Source organism: Diceros bicornis, chromosome 18 (assembly GCF_020826845.1).
Source record: "Diceros bicornis minor isolate mBicDic1 chromosome 18, mDicBic1.mat.cur, whole genome shotgun sequence".
Lineage (NCBI taxonomy): Eukaryota > Metazoa > Chordata > Mammalia > Perissodactyla > Rhinocerotidae > Diceros > Diceros bicornis.
In genome coordinates this window covers 30,529,061-30,542,411 of record NC_080757.1, presented here as the reverse complement: position 1 = coordinate 30,542,411, position 13,351 = coordinate 30,529,061, and the positions used below count along the sequence as shown (strand labels likewise).

At 43.9% G+C, this 13,351-nt stretch overlaps 1 protein-coding gene across 1 annotated transcript in view; it reads left to right on the top strand.

The window, feature by feature from the left end:
• The first annotated feature begins 280 nt into the window (after nt 1–280).
• Nucleotides 281–13,351, top strand: part of SCPEP1 (serine carboxypeptidase 1) — a 28,063-nt gene continuing 14,992 nt past the window's right edge. Inside the window, exons 1-5 of the mRNA XM_058560607.1 lie at nt 281–384; nt 2,756–2,904; nt 7,216–7,305; nt 9,004–9,159; nt 9,521–9,595. Of these exons, the coding sequence (XP_058416590.1) occupies nt 318–384; nt 2,756–2,904; nt 7,216–7,305; nt 9,004–9,159; nt 9,521–9,595 (537 nt within the window). The 5' untranslated portion in view covers nt 281–317. The remainder of the gene's footprint in view (nt 385–2,755; nt 2,905–7,215; nt 7,306–9,003; nt 9,160–9,520; nt 9,596–13,351) is intronic.

Sequence of the window (13,351 nt, the reverse complement as noted above, 5' to 3'; positions counted from 1 at the left end):
GATTTCTCTGTCGCACAACCCAAGTCAAATAAATGCATTAAACGCCTCTTCCTCTCGGCTCCGTCCACAAAAAGGCAAAGAACGACGTGGTAGGGCGGACAGAACACCCCGAGCGCCGTTGCACGTGTCCTGGTCGGCCCGCCCGACAGAGGGCGCCCAGGACACTGCTAGCCGCCTCGCCCACCCAGGCCCCGCCCACACCTCCCCCGCCCCGCCCACACCTCCCCCGCCCCGGCCCGCCCCGGCCCCGCCCGCCGCCGTCACGTGGTGGGGCGCCGGGTCCAGCCTGTTGCTGATGCTGCCGCGGGGCGTTCGTCATGGAGCTGGCGCCGCGGAGCTCTCCGGTTCCTCTGCTGCTGCTGCTGCTTCTGGGCCTGAGCACGGGTAGGTTCGGGTAAAATGTGAATCAGCGGGCCTCTTTCTGTCTCCAGAGATGAGAGTCTGTTAGTGAGTTTGTGCTTTTTAAAGCAAATCTCTTTGCCCCGGTTTGTATCTTGCGTAATTACATTGCGTTTGAACCTCACTCGTTTTTAAAAATTTTTTTTTTATTCAAAGTGCTTTTTCTGTCCTTTTCTGGCTCTGGGTGGTCTGGTGCTCCTTTCTTCCCTACGCCTAGAGAGGAGCAGTTGTGGGAAACATGTGATTTGGAGAAACTGCTGATCAATGAGGTTTCCACGATCGTAAGGCCACCTCCCTTTTCCTGCCGGGATTGGCTGTTAAATGGGATTATGAGGTCTTCTTATTTTCAGCTGAAGCTTGTGGTCCAAAAGACCCTGAGAAATCCTACCATGAATGGGACGTTTCACTGACATAAGGCCTTTCTCCCTCTCCTTGATCAGAAGAGACAAAGTAACATGCCCCCTCACCGCGATCCTTTTGGTAAAAACAAATTCGTGTTTAATAGGATGACTTGCAAGTTGATTTTTAGTCTTTTCTTTCAGCACAGTAGCTCCTGGTCTAAATCAAGAACTGAGAATTGGAACTGGCCGCAAACTTGTCTTGTGATCTTAGGCAAGTTGCTTAACAGTTCTTGTTTTCCCTTTTGTAAAGTGGGGATCATCTGGCCTTTCAGCTTGTGTCTGAAAAATGTTGTCAAATATGTTGACCCCCATATTTTAACAGTGGTCACTGCCAGGGAAAGGAGGAGTGCCAGAGGTTAGGTCAAAAGAGACCCAAGCCTTATCTGTCATTTTCAAGGAGACTACAATCTCGTGTTACTTGTAGATAATATTCTAGATGTTTATTTTGCTCCTCAAGCCACTATCTCGTTTTCTTAACCTCCATCCTTATCAGTTACCAAACAGCATTGTCTCCTCATCTACTGCCGTCTCTTCTTCTAGAGACCAGTTTTTGTTTTTTTACTTGCCACAGGGGCTTGAAATTTAAGAAAGGAGGCGGTAGAAAGCAGAAAACTCCAGTCGCCAAGGGTCACCCCTCTTATCACCTTTTAACATCAGCCTTTTTTTACCCATAGAATGGTATTTGAGAAAAAAAGATACTGTAACTTGAAAGTTGTTACCTTAGCAAAGGTGACATAGAAAATGTATTTAACCTACTCTTTTCCGATACATATTTTACAGATGCTAGAAAAGTTAACTAGGGAAAATTGGAGTTGTGGGATTAAAGGACACATGTACATATATATATATACACACACACATATACACACATGGCTTTTGATATATTTTTTGCCAGATTGCCTTCCCCAAAAGTTATGCCACTGTGCACTCTTGCCACCAGTGCTGAGGGCCAGTCTCCTGTCTCCTGTGGACATGGAGCACCTGCCATCATTTTTTGCCTATCAAATAAGCAAAGATTTTTTTTTAGTGACCTTATTATTGCTTTAATTTTCATATCTTTGACTATTAGTGATGTTAACCGTTCTTTCACATATTTATGAGTCATTCATATTTCCTTTTTCATAAATTATTTCCTCACAGCCTTTACCCATTTAACTGTGAGGATCTTCCATTTTTTTTTAATTGATCTACATGAGTAAGGAAAATTACCCTTTTTCATATTTGTTGCAGATCTTTCTTTGTCATGTGCCTTTTATTTTTGACGTACAGAAATTTTATTGTACAGAAATGTAACAAGTTTCTGTCCTCAACTCTGTTGAGATTTGTCTTATAGTCCCTGGGGTATGCTTAAATCATTTATTTGCCCATCCAGAGGTCAGAAAAACATTCAACTGTATTTTCTTATATATTTTTTTAATATTTAAATTTTAAAATTGAAATACTTGGTTCCCTTGGAATTTATTTTGGTTTATAGTGTTAAAAGAAGACTACATCTCTATTTTTTTCCTTCAAAAAAGTTAGCAGTTGTTCCAGAATAATATAGTGAAGAATGTTGGCCCCACTAATTTGTTATACCTCTTTAATCATATAGTAAATGAGATATAAAAGCCAGCATGCTGCATTTTGAGATTTTTCTTTTTCCCAAAAATGTGCCTCTCTCCCTTTTTTTAAAACAGAGTTATAAAAGTGTTTCATGCTCATTGTTAAAAAACCTAAACATTACGGAGGGTGTAGAGGAAAAAGTGCAAGTCTCCCGCCTCCTATGCTACTATTAAGAAATTTGTTTTTTCATAACCGAGGATTTTTTCCTTATCGCCACAATATATTGGAGTGAGTAAATTGCCTAAAATATAAACCAAATCATCTCTAGCCTAGCATGGCCATCTCTCTTATGCTTGGAATTTACCTAGGTGTTAGACATTCTTCAGGAAAACCAAACTGTGCTTCTGTTTCAGGAGCTGTCATCGACTGGCCCGAAGAGGAGGGCAAGGAAGTATGGGATTATGTGACTATCCGGAAGGATGCCCACATGTTCTGGTGGCTCTATTATGCCACCAGCCCCAGCAAGAACTTCTCAGAACTGCCCCTAGTCATGTGGCTTCAGGTAAAAGTGGCTTTGCTGCCTGGCCAAGGTCCAGGCCAGGTTTCTCCACTTATCACTTGGCTTACTCTGAGAGCTCACAGCTCAGGGGTGAAAGACTGATCTGGTCCAACAGTCAGCTGGGGGGGTCTTCTAGGCTTGGGGACTCGGTGTCCTTCTGAGACAGGCAAAGGCAATGGTGTAGCCAAGAAGGCCAAATCAGAAGGTGGGGGGTTCTAGCCTTTTGCTGGGGTCTTCCCCCCCCCCCCCCCAAGCCCCAGTAGATAGTTGTATGTCACAGTTGCACATCCTTCTAGTTTCTGTATGTGGGACGCGGTCTCAGCATGGCTGAGGTGCGTCGGTGCGCGCCCAGGATCCCAACCCCGGGCCGCCAACAGCGGAGCGCGCGCACTTAACAGCTAAGCCACGGGGCCGGCCCTGCCGGGGTCTTTTTATGCTGAGCCCAGGCAGTGACAGGAACCCTTCCTGGAAGCTCCTGAAGACACCTTTGACTGTATGCTGATAGAAAGTGTTTTGAAAGATTCCAAAGCAAAGACCAGTCTTTCTTCTCCTTCTCCCTCTCCTCTCAGTCCTCCCCTAGACCCTAACTTCTTGCCCTCAGAAAAGCTGACCCTTTGAAAGGTCTCAGCCTTTTGTTTCTTAGTGTTAGATGCTGGGCCATGTCCTTCTCCCTAAGTGTGTTTGCATTTTAATCTTGGGCTCTGATTGTAGGATGGAAGGCAGGGAACTGGATGAAAGGTATTTGGGGGCAGGCAGAGAATCCTTCCTTGCATTCCTAATCTAGCCAGAGGTGACCCACACCCACCTGGAAGACCAATCTCTAGGGAGGGGTTGAGGAACACAGTCTTGCTTCAGCCTTTGGAAAGTGTAGGCACAGCCCAGCTGGGGCTCCAGGTTGCTCACCAGTAAATAGGGCATCCTGGTTCTCACCTCCATGAGATGCAAATGTCACTTCCTCCAAAAATGTCAGTACTTTATTCATGAGCAGCCTCGCAGGCCAGGCCATACAGACTTTCTGGTGAGGTAGAGAGAAGGTGAGCAGGTTGCAAGGAGGGCCTTTATCTCTTAGGATTATCACAGTGTCTCCTTTGAGGGCTGGAGGTGAGGCTCACCCTGAGGGTGCAGATGTGAAACCGCCTCAGAAGAAGAACCCGTATATGTATGCCAGGGAACTTCTGTCCCTCCCGTGTGGCTGGGCATGAAGATGCAGCACAATTGTCAGGAGAGGCAAGCAGTGGACAAGCCTAGGTCGGCCAGACATGAGACCTGGGTTCTCCCTGCCGTCCTGCCGCTTACAGCTATGGCAAGACACTTCCCTTTGGGCTTTGGTTTTCTAATCTGGGGAATTTCAGTGGTTTTCAAGCTTTTTATTAATCAGCAGAACTTTTTCCACCCCCAAGTGAAAGCTTACGGAGCCAAAGCAGCAGAAAGCAGAAGTGCTGAGGCTGGGGAGCGGTAGGGTGCCGAATCCCACCTGTTCAGCCTCCGCTTTGTCACATGCTGCGCCTCAGGCGCTCTCTGGGCTCTCAAGAACACAGTTTGTAAACCACTGACTTTCAGAAGCTGGAAACCTTCCTTTTGGTTGATTGCAGAATGGGGTGGTTGTTTTATTTGAATTAGTTGCCCACATTCTAAATTCAAGACATTTCCTTCCTTTTTCCAAAAATCAGGAGATGTAGCAACTTGGGACCTGAACTTACTGTCCCAAAGCTGAGTGGTGGTGTCCCCCTTTCAGACAGGGCCTGAGGAGGGGCTCCTGGAGGAGGGGATCCCTCTGCCCACGCCTGACATCTCTGCTCCATCTGGTGCACTTCCTGGTGCCTGGAGGCCATCCGTTTGTGACCTCTGATGAGGTTATGAAGGTTGTCAACTGACTAACTAACTAACCTGCTCTTCCTCTCTTCAGAGGCCCAAGGGAGAAGAAAAAGGATTACAATTAAGGAAGACATAATTAATTCTGATTAAAAGGAGGTCTGTTTTAGCAGCCTACCAAGGACACGTGCACTGACTGCTCTGGGCAGTTCTTTGAGAATTGAGGTCACATCATCTGAGTGGAGTAGTGAGTTATTTTAGGTACACTTTCAAGTCATTGAAGCATTTCAGTTGGTCCACTGACACATTTGCCATATTTCAAAGTCACTGGATAGCCCCGGGCCCTGACAGCACCCCATCCCAAAGTTCTAGTCAAAAGATTTTATAATAGGATGTTCTTGAAGGGGAGGAAGGCTATCCCCTACCCACTCTGGGTCCTTTCTGGCCAGGCTACAAATTAAATTGACATGAGACCAAGTAGCAGGAGAAAATCAAACAAAGGTTTATAACATGTATACATGGGAGAGACCCGGGGAAACTGAGTATCTCAACAAAATGGCAGAGGTTCTCTTCTTAAATAGATTTAGGTAAAGACAAAGGAGGATGTTGAGGGATGGGGGAGTCAGTTATGGGAGATTGCCAGAAAAGCATAGTAAGGGTGTTATGCAGCCTTGCCTTCCTCACTGATAAGTTTTTAGAGATAAGGTCATTCCCCCTTCTTCCCTGTACAGAGAGAGAGAGAGAGACCTTTACAAATGGAGATTTCCCTTGTAAATGTAAATCTCTCTTACAGAGGATAACTTCTACTTTTACTTGGAATGGCCTTAGCAAGGACCCTCCCTGTCTATCCATGTCCAGAGTTAAATTCTTTTAGGCTTTTACTTGGTGGGTGGGGGGGGGGGGGGGGGGTGACGCGGGTCAGAGTTTTCTTTCAGAGAAAAGAATCAAGGTAAAGAGACATATTTTGAGGCAGTGAATTCTGATCTCGCACATTCTCATAGAGAACAGAGGCCCCCTCCAGCCATCTTCTTGTTGCCATGGGGCAGGGGGTCATCTCCTGCCGCCACCATGGTTTATCAAAAGCAGAACTGGAAAATGGGGTTTCTCCCACAAAGACCAAGCCCCCTGGGATTCCCAGCTTCCCTCCTTTCACTTGGTCCTGTCCCATCCCAGTAAGTCCACTAGGAAAAAGGGACCCAGCTTTCATTCGAGGATGTACACTTGCCCTTAATTTATTACATATTGCATTATAAGCATTTTTCAGTGTGCCCACGTAGTTTTCACAGTTCGTGATTCTAAATGGCGGTGTCACGTTCTGTCCTGTAGACGTGTCATCATTTACTAACCTATTGGGGGTCGTTGGAGTTAAGTCTTTTTGCTGTTATAAATACCACTGTGATGAACAGCTCCCTCTGATTTGTGAGCTTTTTACTGCTGCGTTAGGAAATCTTAAGATCAGAGTGCATACAATTAGAGGGATTTATAGCCTCTCAATTTTATAATAGTTAGCTTGGTTGAGGTCCAAAACGTTAAATAGTTTCATAAAGTCTTTCCCTGTTGGGGTCCTCTCGTTATCCCTGAGCTCCGACTCTCTGTTGTCTTTTTTCTTTAGATTTCCCTGTACAGATTGCCTTGCCCTGTTTTGCCTGAGCCATTCCCTTCCATCTTTGTGGATCTCCCTCTGCTCTCCACCTTGCTCATGCTCAGGGAGGCAGCACCCTTTTATTCAAGGCCCCAGGCTGGTCCCCTTGCCTCAACTGATAATGTTCTCCTCGTAGCCTCCTTGCTTTAGCTGGCTCCCAGGATTTTGTCCAGAAAAGGACTGACCTTCCTTTCCCCTGAAGGGCCTCCTCCCCTCTCTTAGCATCAGAACCCCTAGAACGTCTGCCTCTCGCAGTCTGGGGCCCCCAGCCCCAGGCTTCGGTTCAGAATCCTGCCTGGCCCTGGATGCCCACAGGACTGAATGCTCCCTGGTCTGGGATGTCTGCATTTGCTACATTGTATCCTGGGGATTGACTTGACCAAACTGCCCCTCAGCCTGGGTCCCTGGTCAATCCTCAGGGACACTGGTGGGGTGGAGAGTTACAAAGTCCCAGGGACAGTCCTGGCAGAGCCCCTAATTGCCACGTCCCCTCCCTGGGCCTTACTGCTCTGAAATGAAAGGGGCCAGACAAGGTGTTCTAAGGTCAGCGAGCCCTATGGCAGGCCAAGGTTCAAGCTTGGAGAATCAGAGGTAGGGAAGTTCCCTCTGGGGGCTCTTAGCCCAGGTCGGTTCCTTTTAGAAAGACCTCAGCAAGTACCAGGGGCTCACTTAGTGCAGACGCCTTGGTTCACTGAATCAGTTGTGTCTTTTGTGTGGGGCTGACCCAACCATCACTAAATCATAAATTGTTTATAGTGGATGTGGTCAGAGTTGTAATGATGACAAGTCAAATCTTGTAGTGATGAAGATTTGACTAAGGTTTTCTCTGGATTTATTTTTGTGTCTTTTCTCTTCCACAGGGTGGTCCAGGTGGTTCCAGCACTGGATTTGGAAACTTTGAGGAGATTGGGCCCCTTGACATTGATCTCAAACCACGAAGAACTTCCTGGGTACAGTGAGGATAGCCCCTAACTGAACTGCCTTGTGGCCTCTTCTAGGCTGAGCCCCAGCCTGGCCTGCCCCATCCTGGGTGGGGTCACAAGTTTAGCAGCACCGTCCTGCCACTCCTGTCCTCCTCCCCCTGTGTACTGGGGCCTTTGGCACTTGTCCACAGGCTTCCTCTCTAGCCAGCTTCTCCCATTTCTCAGGACAATTTATCCCACAAAGGTCTTTCTTGTCTTCCCCAACTCGGTGATTTTTCTCTCCACTTGCCTGCAGAAACCAGACCTTGTCATTTCCCACATATTGGCCATCTCTGCAGTCTGACTCCAGGGTCCCAGCCTCTAGCCACAACCTCTGATCCTGTCCTCTCTCTCCTACCTTGCTTCTTGACTTCATCAAGACTCCAAACCCCTTGTCCTCTGCCCTTTGATATCTCTCTAGTTCTCTGTCTCCACCCCTCCCCTCATTCTGAGCTTCACTTCCTTCCCTAACCCCTCTCTGGTCATTCCTCCACCCGCTGGCTCCCTTATCCTTCTCCCTTTACAGCCTCGCCATGCCCAACCTTGACTCAGTCCCATTGCCCACCTGCTCAGCTCCGACCCCCAGGCTGCCAAATACTAGCAGGCAAAACCACACTTCATTTCTTTGGCCACCCATTCATACCCAGCTCACCATACTCATGTCTACGATTCTTTGATTTTCTTATCTGTCTCCATACTGGTCTTCCTTAAATGCATTTTACTCTTACCTCAGGGTCTTTGCACATGCTGTTCCCTTGGCCTGGAACATTCCTGTAGTTGCTTCCAACTGAAATATCACTTTCACTTGCAGTAGCAGAGTGCCCCACTGGCTTGTCCCCAAGCTTCCCAGAACTAAGAGGGTAATATGACTGGGACAGAGAGCCTGAACTAGAAGTGAGGGGACTGGACCTCAGTCCTGATGCTACTATTACCGATTCAACTTTGTGACCTTGGACAAGTCCTGGGCCTTTTCTGGGCTTTAATTTCCTGATCAGTAAAGGACGTGGTTGGGGCTGGCCCGGTGGTGTAGTGGTTAAGTTCACGTGCTTCACTTTGGCGGCCCAGGATTCGCGGGTTCAGATCCCGGTCGAGGACTTACGCACCACTGCGGCAGTGTTCCATAAAAAGTAGAGGAAGATGGGCATGGATGTTAGTCCAGGGCAAACCTTCCTCACCAAAAAAAAAAGACATGGCTGGACTGTGTCATCACTAAGGCTTCCAGATGTAAAAGTCTATAACTCTAAGCCTCTTTGGAATAGGTTTTAGAATAAATTCTGTTCTTGTAGTGAAGCCAGGCCAGTGTGGAAATTGGATTCATCTTGGAGAAAACTGACGTGTGGTATTTCCCCCTGTCTGTACTCTCACTGCTTCGAGCTGCTGCTCAGGCTGCGGCTGCCCGGTTCTGCCTGCACTAATGTATCATGTGAAAAGTGACAGCTTAGGTGCTTTGATCCCCACATATATGTTAATCTTTCCTTCTTGCCCCTCCGTTCCTTTGTCTTTCTTTGCTGTGGTAGTCTATGTTCCTGTCTCTTATATTTTTTTAAATCCTTTTTAGCAACAGGAGCATAACCACGCTGATAGCCTCATACACGTGGTTTTTGTGGAGCTCATATAAGATGATCAAAAGATAATTGGTGGCTGGCTGGCTGATTGCAACATTTGATCTTCCTCTGTGGCATGTAGCTCCAGTCGGCCAGTCTCCTATTTGTGGATAACCCTGTGGGCACTGGGTTCAGCTACGTGAACAAGAGTGACGCATATGCCAAGGACCTTGCCACTGTGGCGTCAGACATGATGGTTCTCCTGAAGACCTTCTTCAGTAGCCACAAAGAATTCCAGGTAAGTAAAGACTTAGGGACGGCTAAGCAAGGGGCTAGGAGTAGCAGCACTACATCCGTCAGAATAAACTTAAACTTCCCCAAGAGTTCAATGCTCAGCTGCTTCCAGAGAAAACCTTTTTGCACCCAAGATCAGGTTGTGGGCTTTTGTTTCTATCATCTGTACAGATAATTTTTAGCTTGAAAGAATGAGCCTGGAGCCAGTATTCTAAACAGGTATAATAATCAGATATGGTGGGAAAGACCAACAAAAGCAGATTTGTTTTGTCTGGCCATTACATGCAATAGAAATTTGAAATTAATTCATCTGAATTAAAAGGCATTCAGGATAGGTAATTCTTTGTAAATTTCTTTCTTACTAGACGATTCCATTTTACATTTTTTCCGAGTCCTATGGAGGAAAAATGGCTGCTGGCATCAGTCTAGAACTTTATAAGGTAACAGGGGAGATGACTTTGTTCTTTTGGTTTCAGACAGAAACTGATTGTTACTTTTTATAGTTACCTGATATTGAATATACTTGGAATAGGACTTTGTACATACAAAGTAAGAGTCTGTAATAATAACCACGAAAAGTTTCAAAAAGAACAGTGATGGATGCCCTACCAGGTATCAAACAAGCTATAAAGCTACAGTGAGTAAAACAGCATGGTACTGGCCTAGCAACAAATAGGTTAAATGCAACAGGATAAAGAATCTAGAAACAGATTTTATATATACATATATGTATGTATATGTATCTGTGTATGTATATAACACATACATATGTATCATACATATATATGATCATGTATAAATGATAAGAGGGCATTTCAGATCCTTGGAGAACATATAGAATATTCAATAAATGGTATGGAGACAAATGGCTATCACTTTGGAAAACAGTGAAGTTGGATTCTTGCCTTGCATAAAACATCACTTCTAGGTAGATTAAAATCTAAACATAAAAATCAAAACTAAGAGAACCTGAGTATATAGGAGAAAAGTTTTATAATCTTGAGTAGGGAAAGCTTTTCCTCGTAAGAGGGAACGCCCAAAAGCCAAAAAAGATAAGTGTGACATATTTAGACCACATACAAACTTAAAACTTCTTAGTTCCATAAGCAGTTTTAAAATATATATATATACACACACACATACAGAGACAAAAATATATAATAGAAAAAGTATTCATACCAGTAACTCCATAAAAAAAGGACAGTTTCCTAGTAGAAAATTGGCAAAGAATGTAGACAAGCAATTTATAGGAAAAATGCAAACAGCCTATGGACATATGAAAAATGCTCAACTATTATTAGTAAGCCAAATCCATAAAATTTGCAGATATTTAAAAGATTGGTAACACCCAGTTTTGGTAAGAAGTCAGGGAAATAAGTGCACTCATGCACTTTTGGTGGGAATGGAAATTGGTAAATCATTTTAAAAGGGCAGTTGGGCAGTATCTATCAACTTTTAAAATGTATGTGCCAGGGCTGGCCCCGTGGCTTAGCGGTTAAGTGCGCGCACTCCAATGCTGGCGGCCGGGGTTCAGATCCCAGGTGCGCACCGATGCACCGCTTCTCAGGCCATGCTGAGGCCGTGTCCCGCATACAGCAGCTAGAAGGATGTGCAACTATGACATACAACTATCTACTGGGGCTTTGGGGGAAAAGTAAATTTAAAAAAAAAATGTTTTAAAATGTATGTGCCCTTTGACCCAATCATTTCACTTCCAGAATCTGTCCTATGGGAAGACTTATACATACGTGTGTGTCAGAGGATGTTTAGTACACTGTTGCTTATAATGTCCATAAACTGGAAACAAGCTCAATGGCTACCATAGAGGATTACTTAAATAGAATAGGTGTATCCTTCCATGATGGAATACTTTGTAGCCATCCATAAGGAATGGATAGATCCGCATATATATGTGTGTATATATATGTGTATATGTGCTTGTGAAAGCGGAGAAAGCAGCTAGAAGGATACATAGCATGTTAACTGTGGTTAACTAGTGAGTGTGCAAATGGGGCAGAGGTAAAAGAGTTTTTTCACATTTTATCCTGTCTCCTTTTTTTAAAAAATTTTTACAGTGAGCTTGTTGAGTTTTATTTTTTTAAGATTTATTCTTTTAAAAAATGAACCTTTTATAAGAAGGCGTATATGTGCATAACTGAAAATTGGAAAATACAGCAAAGACAAATCAAAAAATTAAAATTTCTCCTTCCCACCAGATAGAGATCACCACTGTTAACACCGTAGTGTATAGCCTTTAAATCTCTTTCTGCACTTTTATAAACAATTTTTTTAACCAACATGGGATCATATTATACATAATGTCTACAGCCTGCTTGCTTCAATCACTAGTCCTCACCTTCCCATTTCAGCAAATTTTCATCTCAAATCTTCAGGCTTCTTTAATAATCCCAACGTGTCCTTATAGCTGGTTGGTCTGAGCCAATACTCAGTCCAGATCCATGAATTACATCTGGCTGTGATGTCCCTAAGGTCTGTTTTCATCTAGCACAGTTCCTTTTTTATGACCGTGATTTGGCAAGAATCCAGACTACTTGTCTTGCAGAACGTCCCATTTTCTGGATTTGTCTGGTAACGTCTTCATGGTGTTATTTAGTTTATTCCTCTCTTCACTGTGTTTCCTACAAAACTGGAAGTTATAGCTAAAGACCTGACGCATTCAAGGTAAAAGTTTTGGATTGACTATATTATAATAGGTCAGGTCTCAGGAAACTATGGCCGGGAGGTCAACTCCAGCCCACCAACTGTTTTTATATGGCCCACGAGCTAAGAATGGTTTTCACGTTCTCAGGTGGTGGGGGTGGGAAGGATTAAAAGAAGAACATTTCATGACACATGAAAATTATATGAAACTCAAATTTCAATGTCCACAAATTGAGTTTTGTTAGAATTCTCATTTGTTTTATATTGCCTGTCGCTGCTTTAGCGACACAATGGCTGAGTTGAGTAATTGCAACATAGACTGATCTACAAAGCCTAAAATAGTTAACATCTGGCCCTTTAGGGGAAAAATTGCCAACCTCTGATATTGGTGACATTGCACACTTCATTTTACTACAAATCATAAGACACATAATGTCTAGATTAGTCTGATCCTTCATTGAACTCTCACACCCTCCCCTGGACAGAAAGGTATCTGAGTGGTGTTATTTTCACACTATATGGATGTCCAGTTCTTAATCCATCTTTCACCTCATGGTTTTAACCTCAATTTTTAGTTCTCACATATGTCAGTAATTTCATTAGGAGTTTCAAAATGATAGTTTTCCACTCCTGTCATTTTGTTCACATCTATTAGTTCATAATTCTTCTATAAAGTGGAACTTTCTTTCATTATCTGGGGCTATTTAGGTAACTTGAAATAAGTTCCTTCAGGAAAAGCCAGATAAATGCATAATTCCTTCTGTTTAATTACCAACGTTTAGGGGGCCAGCCCAGTGGCATAGTGGTTAAGTTCACGGGCTCTGCTTCAGCAGCCTGGGGTTCACAGGTTCAGATCCCGGGCACAGACCTACACACTGCTCATCAAGCCATTCTGTGGCGGTGTCCCACATACCAAAAAAAAAAAATAGAAAGGAAGATTGGCACAGATGTTGGCTCAGACAATCTTCCTCACCAAAAAAAAAAAAAAGAAAAAAAATTACCCATGTTCAGTCAGGATATTCATTGTTTTCTTATTTTAGATCTCTGAATAGCTTGTGCATTCACATAATTCAGAGTTCAAAAAATGTAAAAGGTATGCTGTAACAATTGTCCCTCTTGCCTCTGTCCCCCTCCACTAAGATAACCTCTGATACTAGTTTCTTCTCTATCTTTCTAGAGGTATTTCATGCCTATAAAAGCTAATTCATATATATTCTTTTTTCATATTTTTATACAAATGATAGTATACACTACACTATATACACTATACTATATATATTACTATATATATATCTATACCTACATACACTCATGCGCCGCATAACGACATTTCAGTCAATGACGGACCACATGTAAGACTGTGGTCCCCTAAAATTAGTACCCTATAACCTAGGTGTGTAGGAGGCTATACCATCTAGGTTCGTGTAAGTACACTCTATGATGTTTGCACAATGACGAGATCGCCTAATGACACATTTCTCGGAACATATCCCCGTCATTCAGTAACACACGACTGTGTATTCTATATATCTCTG